The 27,035-nt window shown below is 46.5% G+C and overlaps 1 protein-coding gene across 1 annotated transcript in view; it reads right to left on the bottom strand.

Annotated features, from left to right (window-relative positions):
• Nucleotides 1–12,900, bottom strand: part of LOC115104200 (myoferlin-like) — a 51,309-nt gene extending 38,409 nt beyond the window's left edge. The window contains exons 1-8 of the mRNA XM_029625475.2: nt 12,541–12,900; nt 10,946–11,001; nt 10,529–10,620; nt 3,952–4,060; nt 3,319–3,415; nt 1,643–1,809; nt 776–904; nt 184–246 (exon numbers count right to left, since the gene is read on the bottom strand). Of these exons, the coding sequence (XP_029481335.2) occupies nt 184–246; nt 776–904; nt 1,643–1,809; nt 3,319–3,415; nt 3,952–4,060; nt 10,529–10,620; nt 10,946–11,001; nt 12,541–12,628 (801 nt within the window). The 5' untranslated portion in view covers nt 12,629–12,900. The remainder of the gene's footprint in view (nt 1–183; nt 247–775; nt 905–1,642; nt 1,810–3,318; nt 3,416–3,951; nt 4,061–10,528; nt 10,621–10,945; nt 11,002–12,540) is intronic.
• Between the last annotated feature and the right edge of the window lie 14,135 nt (nt 12,901–27,035).

Genomic DNA, 27,035 nt, shown 5'->3' with positions numbered 1-27,035 from the left:
CAGCAGTCCATGACTGGGGGCTGATCCTGCTGGGAGGACAGCTACCAACTCCGATCCCCGACCGGGGTCTAGCCACCCCATCCACGCCAAAACCCCCTCCATGTTCGTCAGATGGAGAGAAGCCGAACTCGTGAACACACTGTATATAGACTATACCCAGTCTGAGAGGAGTGTTGTACTTACCCGAATACTGATACAGTCATCTAAAAGCTCTGAAGGCAGGATGTTGACATTGAAGAAGAACATCTGTGGAGAGGGTTTATAAAAATGTTGATATATACAGTATTTTCATAGTTTTTTTTATGTACATAGTAGAGAGTTAGGCATAACCATGGCCATTTTCCATACCTTTCTATACTCTGATTTTGAAGCAAATTCATACAGACACACTGTAGCAATTGTATAGTAATTGACTAGGAAAGGTTGAGAAAATGCATGTGAGAGGTCAAGGGTGATAGATAATGTATCTAACGGAGGATTCCGCTTTAGATTTACGCAAACATATCACTGTTGCAGAGAGAGAAGATCCGAATGAAACTCATTGAAGCAGGAGAAGGAGGAGCGCATTGAGAGAGGGATCAGCAGGACAAGATAAAAGAGGAGCAGGAGTCACATAGACAAGCATTGAAAGGGGTAAAAAAGACAGTCAATCAAAAGATGGAATACTGAAACAAAGATTCCCGTCAGCGCAATCAGAGAAGTGTAACTTTGCCCTAGTGGCTTTGATTTTGGAGTGTAAGGGCAGTTTGAAACCATAGAGTTATGAAGAGATTACCTCATCAAAGAAGGGGTTGTTTCCTCGCCTGATCCTGGTTCTGTGGGTCTGTCCGCACACATTCACTTTGACAACCGGTTTGATGTTGTTTCCCGGCAACTGTCGGCCCTCGATAACTCGAACACGAATCTGGTCATTGAAGACAACAGTGTAAGAGAGTTTAACTAACACAGTAATTTCAATAAACACAAAAATCCTTAATTATGCCTTTATTGATTTAATTGATCAATAATAAGAGAGGTCAAAGAGGCGCTGTTCTACCACAAAATGCACATCTCCTTCCTTTTTTCCTTCCTTCCTTGAGGCAATCGGGGCGGCAGGGTAGCCTAGTGTTTAGAGCGTTGGACTAGTAGCCGAAAGCTTGCAAGTTCAAATCCCCGAGCCGACAAGGTACAAATCTGTCGTTCTGCCCCTGAACAGGCAGTTAACCCACTGTTCCTAGGCCGTCATTGAAAATAAGAATTTGTTCTTAACTGACTTGCCTAGTTAAATAAAGGTAGAAAAATAATAATAATCACTGGTCTGTTCGTGATTGGATTGATGAATGCATAGTTATCATATTGCTGTCATCTCTCATACCTATACAGATTAGTGATTACCTCAAGTAAGGTCAAATGGGATGAAGGACGCATGTCATAAGTATTTGAACAGGGCCCCATACTACCATCCAGGGCTGCATCTCAATAGTCCTTTGCTCGTCTTCTCTACCACTGATCTGAAAGAACTGGAGGGTGAAAGCCACCATCCACCATACTGCTTTCATCTCTCCTGTGGTTTCAGATCAGTTCAAATGAAGGAAGAGAGATGAGGAGGGGAGGATACTTTGAACTTTTGACATGCACTTCATGTGCTAGCTATGTACTCTACCTGGAAGTCCTGGGGCTTGTTGGCCAGGGCCCGGTGTCTCTTGCGGCTAGTCCGGACAGGCCTCTGGTTGGGGTTACCAGGCTGGCCAGGTGTGGGTGGAACTCCAGGGGTCCCCACCTGACCCCCAAGGGATACCTCCTCCCTATCCTCCCCTTCCTCACCCCCACCTGGGAACACACACACACAGTCTTGTACAACTAACCTTGTGGGGACATACAATTCAGTCCCATTCAAAATCCTATTTTCCCTAACCCTAAACTTAAACCTAACTCTGATCTGTACCCTAACCTTAACCCTAACCCTAACTCCTAACCATAACCCTAAAACTAACCCTAGCTCCTAACCCTAAACCCAATTCTAACCTTAACACTAATTCTAACCTAAACCCTAAATCCCATAGAAGTAGAATCTGACCTTGTGGCGACCAAAAAATGTCCCCAGTTGGTAAAAACACTTTAGTTTACTATTCTTGTGGGGCCTTCTGGTCCAGGTGACCTGTGTTCAGCATATTGTCTGCTGAGAGTACTTGTGTCGTGTGTATATTAAAAAATATATATACCCTACCATCCCTACCCTGATTCGAGTAAACATTGCTTTTACTGCTACTTACAGCTATTTGAACTCATATCTACAGTACCTGTAGTTAAAGAATTAGACACACAGACATGTTCCTAATTTCCTCTTTCTTCAAGTGCTGGATTTTTATCCACAGCGCCAATCCATCATTCAATCTGAACTCCAACCCTCCGATATCCACAGATTCACCCATCTTTCCCAGTAGAATGCCATTTTTCCTTTTGCAACACATCCATCCATTTTACTATGATGTCTTATGAGCCCTGAACCTCCCTATTTGTAACATTTCTACCAATGTTTCCCCAAAAATAAATACTTTACCCAGGAGTAAAATTATATTTCCCCATTGACTGATCGTGGTTTTTCAGATCACCTAACAAAACAGTTTGCAGATCAATCTGTAACCTGGTATTATGACATAACAACCATTCCTGGACCTGTGACTCCAAAAGCGAGCCACAGAGGGAACGTACTACAAAACATGTTCTATTGATTCTGTTTCCTTGTGGCAGAGTCTGCAAAAGGCTGTGAGTGTTGTTTGTCTTTTCAATTTGCATCCTCCATTTCCATAAACAGCAAGCAGCCTTTCACTTGTGTAACAAACACAGACAAGCCAGTAACACTCCGATACTTCCTACCAACCAAAGCCTAAAACCACAACATCACCTCACTAGCCTGGTTACCTGGGTTGCATTCATTAGAGACCAAATGGTGAAAAGAAAACTCTGAAACAAGTAGGGACTACCTGAAATGCAAGCGTTTGGTTTCCGTTTTCAAATGTTTCCTGTTGTGTGCCCTAATGAACACAACCCTGGCTACCAGATCTGTTTGTACTTTAGTCAACTGCTCGTTACATGACATTGAACAACAGAGGAGTTGGCTAACACACAAACAAATCTGGGAACCAGGCTACTACTGCAATACCAAACCCAAACATACCACTGAGACAGCTGCATACTTTTCCCAAACTACATGTATAAGAGTTGATTTACATTACCGGCATAACAAGGGCATTGGAACTGATCTCATGAGAGAAGGACACCATTGTGCTTAACCAAAACAAAAGATGGCGTGCCACATATTTGTTATGTTAAACTGACCTGTGTCCCCATACGACTGGTCTTCATCAGTTTGCTTGTTAGGGTTCGGAGTTGTGCTAGCTGGCGGCTCGTACCCTATCATCAAATTAATGGTCGCCTAAAAAACAGATGGGATTAAATGTCAACATGCTGCTTCAAGACAATGTCTCAATGTATTGACAACTTTAACTTGACATTATTTTACATTGACATGATAAGGCCAACAATCAAGACGTTTTAATTAACCTAGTTATTATATGCATGGGGTAGTTCTGACTGGGACTCAGGCCTGTAGCGAAATTCTCACTACACTAGCCCCTCCCTTTAGGAGAACATCTCCCCAAGCTTCTTTATTCCAAGTCCTTCATGTGTACACTCCTTTCCGATGACCTTATGGGCGCCATCCCACTTCTTACACAAACGTAGGGAATTTGTGTGTTTGTTCTGACCAGGACTCGAACCCGGGTCCAGCGATTGTCAACCCAACGCATTAGCCGTTAAGCCAAAAGCACCGAATCTCTTGACAATGTCTCTACAATAAAGTGTGTTATTGCTTACACTAATTATAAATGCTTATGCATGTTTATAAATCTTGTTCATTCTTGAAGCTGTTCATTCTTGGTGACACAAGTGTGTAGCCATAGAGAAACTCACCCCAGTGTCCTGTTTCTTCTCATTGACCAGGGACAGGTTCTTTGCTGGGAGGGACTTGGTGTGACCATGAGCCAGGTCTAGGAGAGAGATCTTAGCTGAGCCAATAAATCTGGAATACAGGTAAAAAGGCATGAGCACCTACTGTATTTACGTGATATGAATATTTCTTAAGGAAACGCATACAGTAACATAGTAATATCATTCCCAGATCACTTAAGCAAATGCATGTATTATGCTTGCTGGTCTACTGCATAAAGAGGTGTAGATTTCCTCTGTTGTTTGTGTACAATGATTGTATGTAATTTTATATGTATGAATATATTTGTTTTTTGACTAATCACAGGCAGTATCCAGTTCTCATTTGTACTTCTTTCAGAATTGACAAACCTAGCAACAAGTCCTATAGTTATATTTGCCACATGGATCTGATGAATGTCCCTTATGGGGGAACTGAGGACTAACTAGGAAGGTACCAAGGGTTCTTTATTACGCAATCAACTGTGATTAAGAATCCCGTTGCATTGCTTAATATCAGTTATTCCTATTATGTATACATAGCCACCCCTGTGCCATGCAGCCACAATTTAAAGAAGTGTGTATACGTCAATATATTGTTGATACCATTGAGGCACTTTGCTTGTGCTGGATTGGAGGGACTCAAGAAAGAAAAGTGATAGGGTGGTAGCGAGAAGACGACTTTCCTGTAGCTGAGTGACCTTCATAAGCTGTCACAGTGACAAACATCAGCCTAGCTGAGCTTATTTTGGCAACCATTAGAGCCTTCCCCGGAGAACACTGGGAAAAAATGTCATCTGTGCTCTGTAGTGAGGAACAACCCTCGATCCCACAGACGAGGGGGAAAGAATCATGAAAGGGAGGACGAGGAAAGACTAACCGCTGGGAGCAATTAGCATCTACCACAGGCATGCCTGTAGTCTGGCCTTGTGTGTCAGGCTGAGGGGAGGAGAGAGACAGGAGAAAGAGAGAGAGAGTGAGAGAGAGAGGGAGAGAGAGCGGGAGAGAGAGAGAGAGAGAGAGAGGGAGAGAGAGAGAGAGGAGAGAGAGAGAGAGAGAGGGAGAGAGAGAGGGAGAGAGAGAGGGAGAGAGAGAGGGAGAGAGAGAGAGAGAGAGAGGGAGAGAGAGAGGGAGGAATTGAATTGAGAGAGACAGAAGGAGGGACAGAGAGATATAATTTAAGTGAATTGAAAGAGAGGAAGACAGAGGGGGATAGAGAGAGAAGAAGAGAGGAGAGAAGAGAAGAAGAGAGATGGGGGAAGGGGAGAGAGAGAGGAGAGAGGAGAGAAGAGGGTGGGGGAGGAGAGAAAGGAGGGAAGGTGGGATGTTGTCATGCCTCTCCCCTCTTGGCTATGTCACCTGTTGAAATCATTTGTCATCACACACAGAGAGATAAACAATCATGCATTAAAACACGTCCTGGAAATGAAGTTGAACTACGGGGTCAGCGGTAGAGTTCACACCTTGGGCACTGAAAGCAGGCTACTCTGAAGCTGAGAGAGAAATGCTCTTTGAGTCTTGTTTTTATTCCTCTCTTGGAATTCTACACATTTCAATTTTTTTTTAACTCAGTTAGTTGGCACTTGACTTTTCAAAGGCGAGCAGACACATGCAAAATACCCATTGTTGAATATTTTCCCCCTGAGGAAATGAGTTGACGGTTACTAATGATATGGAACACACACTAGCTGCCAGCACACTAGTTGGCTATATTTATGCACTGTGTAGTGGCTAGTTCCTCTTTTATGAAAAAAAGCAGTTCCTCACCATGAAGTCAGATAATACAGCATAATATGGAGTTCTTTCTTTTGCTGATATCAAAGGCCCTGCTGCTAACTGTGCCAGTCTATTTGTGCTGTCATGTCAACTCCTTGTCACTCAATGTCATGCAATGTTTGGATTGAGAATGAATAATGGAGTTGGTAAGAGCAGGCTATAGTTAATTGTCTAGTGTCTAGCAGAGAAAACATACTGTATGTATCCATGTTTGAATATCATTTTGGACGTTTTAGAATTCTGACGTTGGATATGGAGGATTAAAAATGACTCAACAGGACAAATGATTGTATATGGTGGTCACTAGGAGATGTCCTTATATCCAAAACACCCCCCCTCCCCCTTATTGAGTGTGTCTTCATACTGAATGAGTCAACCTCGCCCATATACACACATCTGCCAAGGATTCTCAGACATACTCAAGATAAACCCCCCATCTGCCAGTGACAAGCCTGTGCAAGCTCTGTAACTTTGCTTGTGTTTGAGTCTGGACTCTGCCAGTGCCCCCCCAACATTATAGAAGATCAAAGACGCAAGTCACTCTCATTACCATAGCCTGCTCTCTCTCTCTCTCTCTCTCTCTCTCTAGGCATCTAGATTAGAGTTCCTGCTGAGAAGTGGTGAAAAGCATGTTGCTAAATAGAGGCCGCTCATTACGTGACTTAAAAATGTCACAATGGAAATGGAACAACAATGAAGCATCAATACAGCTTAGATATGTTTCATCAATCTAAAAGCACTAATATGTTAAGTAAAAAGCATTTTGATACCTTTTTCTCTTGATATAGAGAAGACACATGAGAGGCCATTTTGAATCTATTGAGTTTGAAGTGATTTGTGCTCATGGTGAAACAATAGCCTTTTGGAGAGAGAAAACGGTTTCATCATAGAGAGAGACAAATCCTCATCACATAGCACAGCGAGTCTGAACACGGAGGCAGGTACAGGGTGTGGTAGAGAAGCCGTAAGGGGTTGTGCTACTTCAAATCACACCTCACTTTTCACTTACCAATGTGGTAATCATTGAAGCTCTGCGGTAACACAATTTTTCCTCAACACATGTTGTCATGGCAAGAGGAGTTCCTGTAAACGTTATGTGGCCCATTGCAATGGAAAAACTTGAGCTTTTGTATGTAATTGTAGATCAACTAAGTTCTCTTTCAAATACTTGTTTCGGTATCTCACGTATGGGGTAAGCCCTTCGGGACGGGATCACAAGGACACTCCAATCACACAACCTATTATAAGGCGCCATGCCCCGCCCTCTAGCTCATTATTATTTTCTTCCTTACGAAGATCACAAGCTCTCTCTACACTCTCCTCAGCACGACTTGTCTCATTGTTTTCCTACTCAATTGTGAACTCGCCACTGAGGATAGGATACTGCTTCTCGTATAAAGTGTTAAGTACTTTTAGCAAAAGGAAAAGTTGGGTCTTCTCAGTCTCCAGTCAAAACTAGCGCCACATGGCTAACTTTTAGCCAACACACGCTTAGAGATAGCTCATTCAACTAGCCCTTTCTACTCGGTTAGCCCACGCTGCAAGGTAAAGCTAACCAACTAGCTCATCAAAAATGAATGCTATCCACATTGTCTTCAGCTAGCAATATGTTAGCAAAAGCTAGGCTAATAGCCCACGGGGTGAACGCTAGTTAGCTAATGTCAGGACTAGCTACACAGCTAGGCATCGGCCAGTACACCCGTAGCCTTGAACCCTCCACTATCCGGAGCTATGGATACTACTACCCCTTCACAGTGTGTACCCAGCTGGCCTCCTGTTTCCAAACTGGCTCACCCATGCCTGTGTGGGTCCATGATGTCAGTGAAGAACACATATCCTATCTGTGTTGCCTGCTTGGGACTGGAGCATGTTCAGACGGCTCTTGCTAAACCAGAGTCCTGCGAGCATTGCAAGGAGTTGCCGGAGTCCAGCCTCAGATGGAGGGTGTGCAGAGCAGCCCCCCTCGAGGCTCCTCTTCCTCCCAGCCTTTGGGCGAGGAGGCAACCCAACAACCCCGAGCTGGGCCAAGGTTATGGGCGGTCTCCCCCCAGATATCCACTCTCGGTTCGACGAGCTAGCAGCAGGGAAAGGAGGTATAGGGGTTTACGATGAGGAGGACATCAGTATTGTGCGACTCTTCTGCAATGAGGATGAGGAAGGTGATGAAGACCCCAAGGCTCAGGCCTCAAGGCCTTCCAACACCCTGAGTGGAGGGCCCTCCTCTCCCAGCCTGGAGTACAGGCTAATCTATTTGTGCGAAAACGGCGAAAGAGACTGGTTCGATAGGAAGAGACTCATCCCATACCGTCCCTGGGAGACAGCGTGTCCCCATGATCCCAGCATGCTTGGTGGAGGCTAAACACAACTGGGACAAACTCCTTTCCGGTAAGGTCCCACCGAGGGACTTCACTGCCATGGACATGCAAGGTATGGAGGAGCAGTGGAACAATCTCTCGCAAACCACCTTCACCCTGAACGCTGTGCCTCCCTTACCTACACGTCTCTCCCTGGCAAGATGGAACATTTCTTTTCATCCATTCTCCAGCACCCCATATTGGACCTACAGATCCTCAACAGCTCTCTGAAAAAGTTCACATTCCTTATGCCTACACACAAAGTGCTGTCTTGCTTTGTTTGTCGAGGTGATTGGTTCACTAAAGTCAATTTGCAGGATTTTCACATAAGCATTCTGCCAGCACATAGGAGATTTCTCAAGTTTGCCTATCAGGGTTTCGAGAATCTCACAGCTCCCTTCAGGATATCACTAGCCCCTCGGACGTTCAGCAAGTTGTAGAGGTGGCCCTAACTCCCCTGAGATGGAGAGGACACAGGATCTCCGCGTACATAGACCACTACCTACTCTGCTCCCCTTAACAGAAGCAGGCAGTGAGAGACAGAGCTGCCCTTGTAGACTTCAGGATGAATCAGATAAACAGCTGTTTAGTGCCCACACAGAGAATAGAATATCTAGGCGTAGTTCTGAATTCCATCTCTTTCCAGGCCGCACTATCAGACGGGCGAATCATGTTGCTTCGTGCGAATCATATCTCTCCATGTTCCAATGGGGTCATATGGTCACACTCAAGACGTGTCTCTGTACATTGGGGTTGATGGCCTCCACCATCTTCTGTTTGGACTGTTGAGGATTAAATATTTTCAGTGCTGGGTGTCTGTCCTACGCCTGTGTTCCCTTAGTCACCTCCATCGGAGGATAACGCTGTCCTCCCCAAGCATAGCGTCTCTCCGCCACTGACGGGACCCCTCCATCTTCGCCAACGGCACTCCCCTAGAGGTAGTGTCTGTGAGGAAAGTAGTGATAACAGACGCATCTCTCAAAGGGTGTAGCGTAGTCTGTGAGGGGAGAGCATTGAATGGATTGTAAGTCCCCACAACTACGTCATGCTCACATAAATGACCTTGAGTTGCTTACAGTGCTGCTTGCACTAAAGCATTTTCTGCCTTTTCTTCGGAATTGTCACATCCTGGTCAGAATGGACAATACGACTGTAGTGGCATACATCAACCACCAAGGTGGCACCTGATCTCTGTGTTTGTGCAGAGCAGCCCAGAAAATGATTCTGTGGAGCAGCGCACATCACTCTTTACACGTGACTCATGTCCGGAACAGACTTGTAGTCCAGAGGTGACCCCCTGTATGGTGACTGGAGACTCCACCCCGAAGTGGTGGCTCAAGTATGGTGGAAAAATACGGACAAACGTCCATAGATCTCTACGCATGCGCAAAGACGCACACTGCCCGCTGTTTTTTGAACTAGCAAGAGGTGACGCTGCAATGCGGCATGTTGGGCTACCCCTCGTACGTTTAGGAGGATTTACGAACTAGACGTCACTGCGCCCTCGCTGACATATACGGTGCTGTGTTGGGGCCTCTGAGGGATGATTACGTCAAGACAATCTAGCTTCGGAGAGTACATGAGCGCTATGGGAGTTGACTATATGTGAGACACCCATATTTGAGATAACGAAAAAAGTATTTGAAAAAGCACTGGGGTAAGCACTTCTCCAGTCAGAGATCCATAATGTTCATTAAGGTCAAATCTTAAGGTTACTTGCGTAACCCCTGTTCTCTGATAATATGATTGGGTTATCTCAATATGCATAAGGAGGAAAACATATGTCTGATAATGAGCTAGAGTACAGGACTTGGCGCATTATAATAAGTGGGGTTGCCCACTATTCGCCACGCCTCCTGTCTGTTTACGGCAGATGTTGTGTGATTGGAGCTTCCTTATGATCTCGCACCAAAGGGCATGCCCCATATGTAAGATAGCTCACTCATATTATCAGAGAACCCGGAGTTATGCAAGTAACCTGAAGATTTGACCTGAATGAACATTATGGATCTCCATCCGCAGAAGTTCTTACTCTAGTTTTTTACAGCTCAGTTTAAACTCAGCAATGGCCTCAGGGTTTGACCTTAATGAACATTATGGATCTCCCTCCGCAGAAGTGCTTATTCTAGTTTTTGACAACTCAGTTTAAACTCAGCACTGGCCTCAGGGTTTGAACTGTCCCTTTCAGTCACTCTCTGTATAACCTGTAATTACCAGACCCTGTATTGTAATGACCAGGTTCACATTCTAATGGAGGGGCACTTTGACTGAGAAATGACAAGAGGTCAAACTGAGTCAAACACTATGTCCCTCCTCCTCCCTAGCAGCACTAGCAGCGTCCGATTAGCAGGAGGTGTGTGTGCGTGTGTGTGGTGTGTGTTCTCTCACAAAACATTTGAGACATATACAGTAGCTACATGCCAGGTACGTACTTGTCTTTGCCAATAGTCTCATAGTCTTTCACAATCACGTCCAAAAAGGAGGAGGCATCCAATGGGGAGCCCTTTAGGTCGAACTCAAGCACCTGCAACCACAAATTTAGTTTGTTCATAAAAGCGCAACTTTGCCCATGTTAATATCAATTATGAAATGTTGAAGCATGGGGGTGGGGGGTGCAAATGTTTAAAATCAAAGGGGAAGTGTTAACAGTTATCATTCCTCTATCTAATAATAGTACTCCATGTTGAGTCAGCAACAAACACCAAGCACAGCGGACAAAATATTAGCCTCATTCCCTAATTCATTCTCATACCCTCCTCCACATAATACATTCCTCTCGAGGCCCTTTTCAACATTCCCAGAGACTGCCAGAGAGAGGAAGGATTGTAAATGTAAATATTTATACTTACTTCATTCCACACGGGATTGAGTTCACTATCAATTGCTTTAGTTTTCTTCTTTTCACCTGTATAGCGTTTACACAAAGAGGCAAGATGATTAAAACATGGAATATATGTGTTTATATGTACCCTTTATATAACTAGGCAAGTCAGTTAAGAACTAATTCTTATTTACAATGACGGCCAACACCGGGCCAATTGTGCACCGCCCTACGAGACTCCCAATCACAGCCGGTTGTGATACAGCCTGGAATCAAACCAGGGTGTCTGTAGTGACACCTCAAGCATTGACATGCAGTGCCTTAGACGGCTGCGCCACTCGGGAGTATATGCATGGGTAGAATATATTTCTCTGGGTCTAATGCAGACGTTTTTATCTCAATATCAAATCATTTCTGGGTAACAATTACGTTACTGTGATTGTTTTTAATGTAAATGGCCAAAATGAATCAAAATAGCATATTTGCAAAAATGCAAAGTTCTCAAGCAATCATTTTGCTAGGACTGTTTAGGAGTGGTCTAAGTGGGGAGGGGAAAACTAGCTGTTATTGGCAGAGAGGGTTGTTTCTTATTGGTCTCTTAACTCATTTACTGCCTGGTGATGTCACCAGGTAGGCCAAAATTCCGTCCCACAAAAACAGGCTGAAATTTTAGGCATTCTTTTCAAACAGCTCTTACACTAAAAGGACATTATCATCATTTTCACAATTTCAATTTTCAATCTCATAACGGAAATATATATAAAACACAGGTATATCACATTTTTAACTGCACTGGGCCTTTAACATATACAGGCAGTCTTAAAATGGGTAATACCTACAACATCCCTGGGGCTGGTAACATAGTGAGCCAACTTAGAGTGGCAACATATTGAACCATAAAAGTCGAATGTGCATCTTGGACGGACTCTTATCCTAAAATATCCATGCAAAAATGAAGCACATTGACCCAGCTGCAGAGCTGTTGATGACAGGGGAGAATGGGTAATTCCAACCCCTTATAAGGGAATATGTTTTCCCTCTGTGTAACACAATAGAGGCAACATTATTTAATGTGACTCATTGCATTAAAGCAGGCAAAATGAGGTTCCGGTATCTCAGAACCAATGCACAGTACCATTGTTGTACCTTCAATGCAATTCATAGTAGTTTTGTGCCCTTACATGCTCACAGTTAAATGACGCAGTATCTCCACTTTGAATACAAAGATCATCATGTTTGTGTTTATTGAACATGTTAAATGTTTGGGGACTACAAAATCCATCAGAATATCATCTTGTTGTGGAATCTTGCAGTTGTTGGTTCAAAGAATAAATGATAGACAGAAAATGGGTCAGTTAACCCAACATTGACAGCAAAGTGCAGAAAGGATAATGAGACTTTAAAATAAAGAGAACTATAAAGTAGCCTAACTAAAAACTAGGCTACAACCTGAAAGCAACTCTGCATGTCTTCATCTTTTGATTTATATTAGCCTACATTTGGAGAACGTCTTTGATCCAGATGTTTTGAACTTCTCAAGAATAGCCAACAATCAAGGCATTGAAACCAAAGTGAAAATGTAGGCTAAATGCCACAGCAAGAGGCAACAAAACAATATCTCACCTTTGAACACTACCGCTGCTATGGGATCTGGGTGTCCGAGTTTCTTTTTGGGGATGCTTTTGGCTGATTCCACTACGACGCGCAACATTATTACAGAGTTTAGTCTGTATTATAACACCCGTATGAATCACAGCATGTTCCTCTACCAAGGCGTCTCTTCAACAGCGGTCATTGTAACAGAGGAAATGCTCCCTTAGAGGAGGAGTGAAGTCCCGAATGATTTGGCTATCCACTGTATGAGTCAGAATGGAAAAAAATATTATGGATGTATGTTAAAAAGTCTGCCAGCACGTCGTGTAGGCTATAGTCAGAATCTGTTAGGTTACTAGCCATCCTACTTGTTACATCTACTTCTACTACTTGTGATATTGTTATGAATAAACAAACTTGACGCTGTTAAAATATTGTTTGACTCTTGGCTACTCAAAAAGGCTACAATTCGTCATAGCCTACGTTGAGTGATTTACACAGTCTATCGTGGTTCAAATGTAGCCTACACCGCAGCGCCACTCAGAGGTGATGGGGTTGAACAACGTTGAGTGTGGTACCCGAAGGTGACCGCGGCGATTTTCCTTTAAAAAAGAAGTCCCATGACCAACCTTAGCACAGCAAGAATATTACTGCTATTCCTATACTTTTATTATTTCACATCTAAGTAATTTTGCTGGTTTAATTCGGCTCGATTTGAAATCTGATATGGCAACTTGTGTATTTGAAAAAAAAAGAAACATTAATTTTTTAAATGAGGGCTTTGCACTTTTGTAAGCATTTATGGAGAGTGAGTGAGCTCCAAAAGAATTGGGACAGTGACACGTTTTACAGATAGTCGGATAGTCCTGAATGAATCGTGAATAATGGTGAGTGAGAAAGTTACAGACGTACAAATATCATAACAGTGAGAGGTTAGCATGTCCTGAGGGTATGATATTTTACTTAACCTTTATTTGGCTCCAAAATGACACAATCAATTATTCACCATACATTTCTATCGGGAATAAAACAATCTGTAACTACCAAAACAAAACAGCAAATACATCCAACAAGTTCGTAGAGTCACAAGCTTGATTTAATCAATGTGGGACCATGTACAAAAAGTGCTGTCCTTTCTAAACGGTTCACCCGACATTGATGAAAATACCCTCAAATTAAAGCTGACAGTCTGGACTTTAACTTCATAGTCATTGTGTACTGGAGTACAGAGACGAAACAACAACACGGAAGTGTCACAGTCCCAATACTTTTGGAGCTCACTATAGTCTAGGTCATATAATGAGAATAGGCAATATTGAAATAACCCAGCCTCAAATATCCTGATTTGTCATTTTAGTATTGTGCACAAGCTACTAGGCAGAAACGGTAGGCATAATTTCAAAATATCTTTCCTATGTAGAGTAAGACGATGGCAAGGTTTTGTAAATCAGCCTCAACCACCTGATTGATTTTCAATCGATTTTTCTTAAATGTGGGATAATTTGTAGAATGTCAAATGTCACATGAACATATTCAAACCCACAGTATTTAGGAAACATGGACCAGGGTTGGCCAAACCCCTTGGAGAGCTACCTCTAGGCAGGACTTTTTACACTCCTTATATTTACATGTTGGTTCCTTATGGATAAGGAGAAACTGCAATCCATCCTATGGTTAGACCATTATTAAGACAAGGCCGAGGATAAAGTCTACTTCTGGAGAAACCCAGACAAGGGAGGTTCTGCTCCTCCTCTCCATGGCAGACGCAGGAGGGATGCCGCTTACTTCTATCCACCCCCGTATTAACCCACCTGGACAAGAGGAATACCTATGTGAGAATGCTGTTCATCGACTACAGCTCGGCATTCAACACCATAGTACCCTCCAAGCTCGTCATCAAGCTCGAGACCCTGGGTCTCGACCCCGCCCTGTGCAACTGGGTACTGGACTTCCTGACGGGCCGCCCCCAGGTGGTGAGGGTAGGCAACAACATCTCCTCCCCGCTGATCCTCAACACGGGGGCCCCACAAGGGTGCGTTCTGAGCCCTCTCCTGTACTCCCTGTTCACCCACGACTGCGTGGCCATGCACGCCTCCAACTCAATCATCAAGTTTGCGGACGACACAACAGTGGTAGGCTTGATTACCAACAACGACGAGACGGCCTACAGGGAGGAGGTGAGGGCCCTCGGAGTGTGGTGTCAGGAAAATAACCTCACACTCAACGTCAACAAAACTAAGGAGATGATTGTGGACTTCAGGAAACAGCAGAGGAACACCCCCTATCCACATCGATGGATCAGTAGTGGAGAGGGTAGCAAGTTTTAAGTTCCTCGGCATACACATCACAGACAAACTGAATTGGTCCACTCACACTGACAGCGTCGTGAAGAAGGCGCAGCAGCGCCTCTTCAACCTCAGGAGGCTGAAGAAATTCGGCTTGTCACCAAAAGCACTCACAAACTTCTACAGATGCACAATCGAGAGCATCCTGGCGGGCTGTATCACCGCCTGGTACGGCAACTGCTCCGCCCTCAACCGTAAGGCTCTCCAGAGGGTAGTGAGGTCTGCACAACGCATCACCGGGGCAAACTACCTGCCCTCCAGGACACCTACACCACCCGATGTTACAGGAAGGCCATAAAGATCATCAAGGACATCAACCACCGAACCACTGCCTGTTCACCCCGCTATCATCCAGAAGGCGAGGTCAGTACAGGTGCATCAAAGCTGGGACCGAGAGACTGAAAAACAGCTTCTATCTCAAGGCCATCAGACTGTTAAACAGCCACCACTAACATTGAGTGGCTGCTGCCAACACACTGTCATTGACACTGACCCAACTCCAGCCACTTTAATAATGGGAATTGATGGGAAATGATGTAAATATATCACTAGCCACTTTAAACAATGCTACCTTATATAATGTTACTTACCCTACATTATTCATCTCATATGCATATGTATATACTGTACTCTAGATCATCGACTGCATTCTTATGTCACTAGCCACTTTAACTATGCCACTTTGTTTACTTTGTCTACATACTCATCTCATATGTATATACTGTACTCGATACCATCTACTGTATGCTGCTCTGTACCATCACTCATTCATATATCCTTATGTACATATTCCTTATCCCCTTACACTGTGTATAAGACAGTAGTTTTGGAATTGTTAGTTAGATTACTTGTTGGTTATCACTGCATTGTCGGAACTAGAAGCACAAGCATTTCGCTACACTCGCATTAACATCTGCTAACCATGTGTATGTGACAAATAAAATTTGATTTGATTTGATTTGTCTGATCAACGCTCTACAACCAGCGCCTCATCGGCTTCCAGTGGCAGTTTTTTATTCAATGAGAGACTGGACGGACGGAAGGGCGGAGGTGGCCGCAGGCACGCGCATCGACGAGATGCCGCACCCGACGGGGTAAGAAGAAACGACTATCAGAGGCAGAGGAGCCCGTTCACACGGTCCCAGAACACACTCTATCAAGACATCGAGACATATTGCAGACTTGTGGAAAAAGACGTTGGACATCTCTTTAAGAATAAACAGGGGTCCAAATCTTTCCATAATTTACCTAAGGATGAAAAACAAGCTTTGCTTGATTTACAATCCGATACGTCAGTCCTTACCCGCCCTGTTGTAAAGGACACCAGCAGTATGATCTCTATCATTGAATCTCTTGATCCTCTGCCTGAGAATACCTTGTTAGTTACTTTTGATGTTGAGTCGTTATACACACATATTCCACACGAGGGCAGTATTGAAGCTATGGAAGATTTTCTTCTGCAACGTGACCCTAATGAACTACCTTCCAGTGCATGCATTATAACATTGGCTGAAATAGTACACACACATAACTATTTCATGTTTCTAAATTATTTCTTTATTCAGACAAAGGGTACTCCTATGGGATCCCCCATGGCTCCTAACTATGCTAATTTGTATGTGGGTTACATGGAGAAACAGTCTACATTTACATTTACATTTAAGTCATTTAGCAGACGCTCTTATCCAGAGCGACTTACAAATTGGTGCATTCACCTTATGACATCCAGTGGAACAGTAGTGCATCTAAATATTTTAAGGGGGGGTGAGAGGGATTACTTTATCCTATCCTAGGTATTCCTTAAAGAGGTGGGGTTTCAGGTGTCTCCGGAAGGTGGTGATTGACTCCGCTGTCCTGGCGTCGTGAGGGAGTTTGTTCCACCATTGGGGGGCCAGAGCAGCGAACAGTTTTGACTGGGCTGAGCGGGAACTGTACTTCCTCAGTGGTAGGGAGGCGAGCAGGCCAGAGGTGGATGAACGCAGTGCCCTTGTTTGGGTGTAAGGGCCTGATCAGAGCCTGGAGGTACTGAGGTGCCGTTCCCCTCACAGCTCCGTAGGCAAGCACCATGGTCTTGTAGCGGATGCGAGCTTCAACTGGAAGCCAGTGGAGAGAGCGGAGGAGCGGGGTGACGTGAGAGAACTTGGGAAGGTTGAACACCAGACGGGCTGCGGCGTTCTGGATGAGTTTTAGGGGTTTAATGGCACAGGCAGGGAGCCCAGCCAACAGCGAGTCTATTTTCAATCCTCTCCAAAATGTTTTCTTGCCTAACATCATTATTTGGAAACGGTATATTGATGATATTTTTCTTCTATGGAGGGGTGATGCAAAACAGCTCCAGGCATTACATGCTTTTCTTAACTCCTGTTCTGATCATCTGAGATTTACTCTGCAATCTGATACACGTCAAATCAGTTTTCTTGATCTTCTGATCTTGTGTGAAGATAATGTTCTATACACTGATCTTTACAGGAAGCCTACTGATTGTAACAGTTTGTTGAGGGCTGATAGTTGTCACCCACTTCCCTTAAAAAATAGTTTGCCATACAGCCAATTCTGTCGAATCAAAAGAATTTGCAAAAAACAATCAGATTTCGACAGATATATGGCTGAGACGCAAAGAAAGTTCAAGGAGAGGGGCTACAAAAATTATCATATTAATATTGCCATTGAGAAAATTCAAAACAAAACGAGACATGACCTTTTTCAAGCTCAGTCTCGCAAAACGACGCATTCTTGTGTTCTAACTACCCACTATTCAAAGCGTTCTGAACAAATTAAGGGAATCGCTCACAAACATTGGCACATTCTAAAATCTGATGATAGTCTCGGTAATGTGTTTTCGGACCTTCCCTTGGTCGTATTCTCGTGGGGCAGAAATCTCAGAGACCAATTGGTACACTCTGATTGACCACCCCAAGATATTCCTGAACAACTATTTGCGCCCCTACTGGATGGAAATTAAAGGTAAAAAATGTTATTACGTGCTCCGCTAAGGCAGTTATTTATCTTATTAATTGTCATTGTGGTAAAAATGATGTGGGTAAAACAAAGCGTGAATTAAAAGTACGTATCTCGGAGCATCGTAGCACCATTAGGTGTAAAAACTTTACTTACCCAGTTGCGGCCCACTTCTTGGAGGCAGGCCACTCGATTTCGTCTCTGCGTTATATTGGCATCGAACATGTCACGCTCCCTAGGAGAGGGGGTGACCTTGATAATTTATAGTTAAAACGAGAGGCTGCCTGGATCTTTACCTTAAAGACCCTTGCTCCCGTCGGTCTCAACGTAGACTTTGATCTGAAGCCATTCTTGTGATTATTGTGACTTGGCCATTGTAATTGTTTGCAAGCTTGTGTAGTCGAAAATTAATTTATGATCGTATGCTATCCATTTGTTGTTTGTATGCTGTTCTTTGTATGCCATTTTAATATTTGAGAATTAACCAATGATATTAGGCCACTCTTGGCCATGACTACAGATACATGTGTCTTTTGACACTGTATAAACGAGTCATCCCGCAGTGTTTGTGATTATACCCTAATGAAGACAGCTTGGCTGTCGAAACGTTGGTAATTACATTTGTGCATTTGAGCTCCTAGAGTGTGCGGCTCTCTTTTATTTTCAAGTTTTCTACTCCGCTAGCCAGCACCTTGCCTAAATAGGTGTGCGTTTCATATTCTTCGAGATTAGACCATTTTCTAACCAAAAATCTATGCAAAAGCATACTCTAAATTCCATACTCAATTCAATGCCAAGATAATCTCACAGTAACTTCAAACCAAGTCATCAAGTTTTTTGTTTCTATTCAACTTTAAGATGATGATTTTTTAAATTATTTTTACCTTAATTATTATTTTTTAACCAGGCAAGTAAGTTAAGAACAAATTCTTATTTTCAATGACGGCCTAGGAACAGTGGGTTAACTGCCTGTTCAGGGGCAGAAGGACAGATTTGTACCTTGTCAGGTCGGGGGTTTGAACTTGCAACCTTCCGGTTACTAGTCCAACGCGCTAACCACTAGGCTATCCTGCCATGAATCTTGAAAACACCTGACCTGAGCTTTAAAACGGATTTTTTTCCAAAGGTGGGACCATTGGCATTCATGATAGGAAGTCTCACTTCTCACACACACACACCCCACACACACAAGCACACACAAAAAACACCCTCCCACTACACCACACAAGCTAACTGAAGCGCGCCTATAGCCTACTCCTTTGATTTACGCAAAATTTGGTCATGCAGAAATGAGAGAGCAAATGTTTATCTGTTTTGGGAAAATCTGGGAATACTGGGCCAAGGAAACATTTCTGGTTGGCCTCAGGGAATGTAAGACCGTTAGGAAGGGAGACGTTGACAACCGGATTGAGTGATGTAGCAGCAAATATGTTAGATGAGCAACTAATGAGCATGGAGAGCCTCACAAGTTTGACAAAATCACATGATATATTTTCAGCTTAATAACCTTATATATATTTTAAATACGGCTATTTATTGACTTTTGTAGCTTTTTGTCAGACGCATGCTTTTTAAACTGTACCCTCCAAGTTTAGCTGGAATTTAAACCCGAAAGGATTTTATAAAAGTGATTGGTTTGAAGATATGACATTGTCCGTATCACCTTGCGCTGCGCAGAATATCAGATCTCAACAAGTATTGGAGAAGTGTTTAACATCAGCAGTACCACATCTATATGATGTATATCTTGTCTAAAGAGCAACGTGACTGCAAACAGGGATCAGTATATAATGACGAGATGCCCATGTATGCGTCCTAACAATGGGAGTCGTTGTCTCAAATGCGGGAAGGCAGGCGAAAAACTTAGGTCCAACATAGGCACAAAGAAACGCGTTGGGCTTATTTTTTGGACATATCTTGCTTCTCTTCAAAAGAGACAGATTTGAATGCCTAACTGGAATACTTATTAAATCAACTTTTTTTGTAAATAAGTGGTGTTAGAATTTTTTTGATTTAATGCGGGACATGATTGTTTGGTTGCAGGACGCGGGACAAAGGGCCAAAATGCAGGACTATCCGGAACATTCCGGAACATTTGATTTGATCTGGCGGACTCATTAAACACAAATACGGCGATTGTACATTTTGTCTGAGTGTTGGAATGTGCCCATGTCTGTCTGGGGGAAAAATAATATAAAATTGTGCCGTCTGCTTTGCTTAATATGAGGATTGTGAAGTATAGCATTTACTTTTACCTAGTACTTTTACTCAAGTATGACAATTTTGTCATTTTTCCTCCACTATACTATTTTTTTAAACTTTTACTCAAGTAGTATTTTACTGGGGGACTTTTACTTTAGTACTTTTTTATTAAGGTATTTTAAATTTACTTTAAGTATCACAATTGAGTACTTTTTTCACCACTGCTGGATGATATAATTATGATGTCATAATGCTTCTTGACACTATCATAAAGTGTATTTTCTTAGTCCAAGTAAAGTGACACAGGATGTTCTATCGATTGTAGTATTGTAGTGTGCGTGTGTGTGTGTGTGTGTGTGTGTGTGTGTGTGTGCATGCCATGCCATGCATGTTTGAGTGAGAGAAAGAGAGAGAGAGAGACTATAGTGCTTGGTTACTATGCCACTAGAGGGCAGAGTTGTCTTATATGACTGTGCTATATCCAGGGGTTCATCAAGTTGCATGATAAAGACAAATAGAACTGAAGATGGAGATGAAGCCCATATCCACCCTGCTCAACACTTCTCACTTATCTGTGGCTGCATACAGTACATACTCTTCTGATCTACCTCGGACATATCCCTAACCATGTTTACTATATCCCCTGTGTGTGTGCGTGTGTGCGTGTGCGTGTGCACGTATTGGTGTGTGTGCAGTTGTTGTAGCAGGTCAAATCAATAACTAGAGCAGGGGTGCTGCTAGGCAAGGGGGAGGAGGGATGAAAACACATTAAGCTTTCGCTCAGCTTCAGATCGGGCACAACAACTTCGTCACCACGTGCCCTCTTCATTTTATGTATGCTTGCTGTCTAAATTTAACTTGTCTCCAAATCAGCCAATCATTTGCTTCAATGCACACTTGTGTATCTCAGCATACGTGCAAAAATCATACTTCGCCCCTCCTATTACCCAGAACGCAATCTATCTTTTTCACCTCTCGGTTTTCTGTGAATAATTTAAATTTACAAATGCAATTATGAGTCAGATCCGTTATTCATCTACCATAGCGCCACAGCGTGCATTGCCATACAATTATGCATGAGCCCTATCCAGTCTTAATTACTTTAACATGGCAGCAGCCGTCTCTCACTCCTTGGACTGACTGGTCAGTGTTGGGGAGTCGTGAGCTCCATGTTCAAGTTTGTTCAATTTGTAATTTAAGTTTTCAAAGTAACTTCAGTTAAGTCAAATATATTTTTCTTAAGGTTGCTTTAGTGTAGCTTCACGTCTTACAGTGTGAAGTAATTGGTAGCTTGGTAAACTGTATTTTCGGAGTAGGTTCCTAACACTGGCTGTGGAGCATGTGTTTCCCCTTTCTTCAATTTTGCTGTAGAATGCCAGGGTGTATTACTCTGGTCATCTTTAAAAGTCAAGTTATACTGCCCAAGCATGCTCAAGGGTCTAAGCAAACCTCATCCAAGGAGAAAAAATGCTGTGGATAAAATCAAAGGAAAAAGTCACACCATGTCTGCTTTCTATGACGTCAGTCACATCCAACTCTGATCCCGACTCAACAGACAACAGCTGCGCACACAGTCCCCTGTCAAACTCTTCTCACAGTCTATATTTCCCTGTGTGTGTGTGTGTGTGTGTGTGTGTGTGTGTGTACACCACACGTGTGCCGGACGGGTCCAGCTCTGCCTCAACCCAGGGGATGGGTGACCTGGGGTGCTTTTGGTTCCGTTCGTCTGGCCGCCGCTTCTGTATATTAATGAACTTGTCAGTCATCCTTGCGTTATCACTCACCCATCTTCCTGTCTTCGTCCCTTCAGTCCCCTTCCTTGATAGTCACATCCTCAGGTCGTTCTCACAGGGATCTTTATTTTATTTCTAAATCTCATCCAAACATTGTATAGGCAGACATACCCAGCCCCGTTCTAGTATTTTTGAACATTCTGCTTGCTATATGTGGTTCACAAGTGTACACAGAGAGTATCTGCTGTATGTTCTCATGCACAAGCAATTTAACATGCTATTTCACCCAAAAAGAGATGAGGTACACTCTGAAAGGATATGACGTGTTTTGTGTGAAAAGGACAGATCTTTGTATCATGTACCACAACAAGTTTGACATTTTCACGAAAGACCCCCTACAAATAATTATTCAAACAATGCTCTGAGCTAATTTCCCAGGCTGCCTGGATTATCACAGCTGGAAAAACAGTTTGTGGTTTGGGCTCATGCTTTTCCCAGACTACGCCAAGCCGTCATCTCCCACTGCACAGCTCCGTCCACAAATACAGCCCAGCCTTACCACAGCCACAGGCTGGCCATGGAGCCCTAACAACCACCCAGCCCAGCCTTACCACAGCCACAGACTGGCCATGGAGCCCTAACAACCACCCAGCCCAGCCTTACCACAGCCACAGGCTGGCCATGGAGCCCTAACAACCACCAAGCCCAGCCTTACCACAGCCACAGGCTGGCCATGGAGCCCTAACAACCACCCAGCCCAGCCTTACCACAGCCACAGGCTGGCCATGGAGACCTAACAACCACCCAGCCCAGCCTTACCACCTTACCACAGCCACAGGCTGGCCATGGAGGCCTAACAACCACCCAGCCCAGCAGCACACTTTCCCATTCACACACAATGTGGGCCATGGAGCCCTAACAACCACCCAGCCCAGCCTTACCACAGCCACAGACTGGCCATGGAGCCCTAACAACCACCCAGCCCAGCCTTACCACAGCCACAGACTGGCCATGGAGCCCTAACAACCACCCAGCCCAGCCTTACCACAGCCACAGGCTGGCCATGGAGCCCTAACAACCACCCAGCCCAGCCTTACCACAGCCACAGGCTGGCCATGGAGCCCTAACAACCACCAAGCCCAGCCTTACCACAGCCACAGGCTGGCCATGGAGCCCTAACAACCACCCAGCCCAGCCTTACCACAGCCACAGGCTGGCCATGGAGACCTAACAACCACCCAGCCCAGCCTTACCACCTTACCACAGCCACAGGCTGGCCATGGAGGCCTAACAACCACCCAGCCCAGCAGCACACTTTCCCATTCACACACAATGTGGGCCATGGAGCCCTAACAACCACCCAGCCCAGCCTTACCACAGCCACAGACTGGCCATGGAGCCCTAACAACCACCCAGCCCAGCCTTACCACAGCCACAGGCTGGCCATGGAGCCCTAACAACCACCCAGCCCAGCCTTACCACAGCCACAGGCTGGCCATGGAGCCCTAACAACCACCCAGCCCAGCCTTACCACAGCCACAGACTGGCCATGGAGGCCTAACAACCACCCAGCCCAGCCTTACCACAGCCACAGACTGGCCATGGAGCCCTAACAACCACCCAGCCCAGCCTTACCACAGCCACAGACTGGCCATGGAGCCCTAACAACCACCCAGCCCAGCCTTACCACAGCCACAGACTGGCCATGGAGCCCTAACAACCACCCAGCCCAGCCTTACCACAGCCACAGACTGGTCATGGAGCCCTAACAACCACCCAGCCCAGCCTTACCACAGCCACAGACTGGCCATGGAGCCTTAACAACCACCCAGCCCAGCCTTACCACAGCCACAGACTGGCCATGGAGGCCTAACAACCACCCAGCCCAGCCTTACCACAGCCACAGACTGGCCATGGAGCCCTAACAACCACCCAGCCCAGCCTTACCACAGCCACAGACTGGCCATGGAGCCCTAACAACCACCCAGCCCAGCCTTACCACAGCCACAGACTGGCCATGGAGCCCTAACAACCACCCAGCCCAGCCTTACCACAGCCACAGACTGGCAATGGAGCCCTAACAACCACCCAGCCCAGCCTTACCACAGCCACAGACTGGCCATGGAGCCTAACAACCACCCAGCCCAGCCTTACCACAGCCACAGACTGGCCATGGAGGCCTAACAACCACCGAGCCCAGCCTTACCACAGCCACAGGCTGGCCATGGAGCCCTAACAACCACCCAGCCCAGCCTTACCACAGCCACAGGCTGGCCATGGAGCCCTAACAACCACCCAGCCCAGCCTTACCACAGCCACAGACTGGCCATGGAGGCATAACAACCACCCAGCCCAGCCTTACCACAGCCACAGACTGGCCATGGAGCCCTAACAACCACCCAGCCCAGCCTTACCACAGCCACAGACTGGCCATGGAGCCCTAACAACCACCCAGCCCAGCCTTACCACAGCCACAGACTGGCCATGGAGCCCTAACAACCACCCAGCCCAGCCTTACCACAGCCACAGACTGGCCATGGAGCCCTAACAACCACCCAGCCCAGCCTTACCACAGCCACAGACTGGCCATGGAGCCCTAACAACCACCCAGCCCAGCCTTACCACAGCCACAGACTGGCCATGGAGCCCTAACAACCACCCAGCCCAGCCTTACCACAGCCACAGACTGGCCATGGAGGCCTAACAACCACCGAGCCCAGCCTTACCACAGCCACAGGCTGGCCATGGAGCCCTAACAACCACCCAGCCCAGCCTTACCACAGCCACAGGCTGGCCATGGAGCCCTAACAACCACCCAGCCCAGCCTTACCACAGCCACAGACTGGCCATGGAGCCCTAACAACCACCCAGCCCAGCCTTACCACAGCCACAGACTGGCCATGGAGCCCTAACAACCACCCAGCCCAGCCTTACCACAGCCACAGACTGGCCATGGAGGCCTAACAACCACCGAGCCCAGCCTTACCACAGCCACAGGCTGGCCATGGAGCCCTAACAACCACCCAGCCCAGCCTTACCACAGCCACAGGCTGGCCATGGAGCCCTAACAACCACCCAGCCCAGCCTTACCACAGCCACAGACTGGCCATGGAGGCATAACAACCACCCAGCCCAGCCTTACCACAGCCACAGACTGGCCATGGAGCCCTAACAACCACCCAGCCCAGCCTTACCACAGCCACAGACTGGCCATGGAGCCCTAACAACCACCCAGCCCAGCCTTACCACAGCCACAGACTGGCCATGGAGCCCTAACAACCACCCAGCCCAGCCTTACCACAGCCACAGACTGGCCATGGAGCCCTAACAACCACCCAGCCCAGCCTTACCACAGCCACAGACTGGCCATGGAGCCCTAACAACCACCCAGCCCAGCCTTACCACAGCCACAGACTGGCCATGGAGCCCTAACAACCACCCAGCCCAGCCTTACCACAGCCACAGACTGGCCATGGAGGCCTAACAACCACCGAGCCCAGCCTTACCACAGCCACAGGCTGGCCATGGAGCCCTAACAACCACCCAGCCCAGCCTTACCACAGCCACAGGCTGGCCATGGAGCCCTAACAACCACCCAGCCCAGCCTTACCACAGCCACAGACTGGCCATGGAGCCCTAACAACCACCCAGCCCAGCCTTACCACAGCCACAGACTGGCCATGGAGCCCTAACAACCACCCAGCCCAGCCTTACCACAGCCACAGACTGGCCATGGAGGCCTAACAACCACCGAGCCCAGCCTTACCACAGCCACAGGCTGGCCATGGAGCCCTAACAACCACCCAGCCCAGCCTTACCACAGCCACAGACTGGCCATGGAGCCCTAACAACCACCCAGCCCAGCCTTACCACAGCCACAGACTGGCCATGGAGCCCTAACAACCACCCAGCCCAGCCTTACCACAGCCACAGACTGGCCATGGAGCCCTAACAACCACCCAGCCCAGCCTTACCACAGCCACAGACTGGCCATGGAGGCCTAACAACCACCCAGCCCAGCCTTACCACAGCCACAGACTGGCCATGGAGCCCTAACAACCACCCAGCCCAGCCTTACCACAGCCACAGACTGGCCATGGAGCCCTAACAACCACCCAGCCCAGCCTTACCACAGCCACAGACTGGCCATGGAGCCCTAACAACCACCCAGCCCAGCCTTACCACAGCCACAGACTGGCCATGGAGCCCTAACAACCACCCAGCCCAGCCTTACCACAGCCACAGACTGGCCATGGAGCCCTAACAACCACCCAGCCCAGCCTTACCACAGCCACAGACTGGCCATGGAGCCCTAACAACCACCCAGCCCAGCCTTACCACAGCCACAGACTGGCCATGGAGGCCTAACAACCACCGAGCCCAGCCTTACCACAGCCACAGGCTGGCCATGGAGCCCTAACAACCACCCAGCCCAGCCTTACCACAGCCACAGGCTGGCCATGGAGCCCTAACAACCACCCAGCCCAGCCTTACCACAGCCACAGACTGGCCATGGAGCCCTAACAACCACCCAGCCCAGCCTTACCACAGCCACAGACTGGCCATGGAGCCTAACAACCACCCAGCCCAGCCTTACCACAGCCACAGACTGGCCATGGAGGCCTAACAACCACCCAGCCCAGCCTTACCACAGCCACAGGCTGGCCATGGAGCCCTAACAACCACCCAGCCCAGCCTTACCACAGCCACAGACTGGCCATGGAGCCCTAACAACCACCCAGCCCAGCCTTACCACAGCCACAGACTGGCCATGGAGCCCTAACAACCACCCAGCCCAGCCTTACCACAGCCACAGACTGGCCATGGAGGCCTAACAACCACCGAGCCCAGCCTTACCACAGCCACAGGCTGGCCATGGAGCCCTAACAACCACCCAGCCCAGCCTTACCACAGCCACAGACTGGCCATGGAGCCCTAACAACCACCCAGCCCAGCCTTACCACAGCCACAGACTGGCCATGGAGCCCTAACAACCACCCAGCCCAGCCTTACCACAGCCACAGACTGGCCATGGAGCCCTAACAACCACCCAGCCCAGCCTTACCACAGCCACAGACTGGCCATGGAGCCCTAACAACCACCCAGCCCAGCCTTACCACAGCCACAGACTGGCCATGGAGCCCTAACAACCACCCAGCCCAGCCTTACCACAGCCACAGACTGGCCATGGAGCCCTAACAACCACCCAGCCCAGCCTTACCACAGCCACAGACTGGCCATGGAGCCCTAACAACCACCCAGCCCAGCCTTACCACAGCCACAGACT

This window comes from Oncorhynchus nerka, linkage group LG21 (assembly GCF_034236695.1).
Source record: "Oncorhynchus nerka isolate Pitt River linkage group LG21, Oner_Uvic_2.0, whole genome shotgun sequence".
Taxonomy (NCBI): Eukaryota; Metazoa; Chordata; class Actinopteri; order Salmoniformes; family Salmonidae; genus Oncorhynchus; species Oncorhynchus nerka.
The sequence above is the reverse complement of the archived record's forward strand: the minus strand, read 5'-3'. Positions and strand labels throughout refer to the sequence as shown.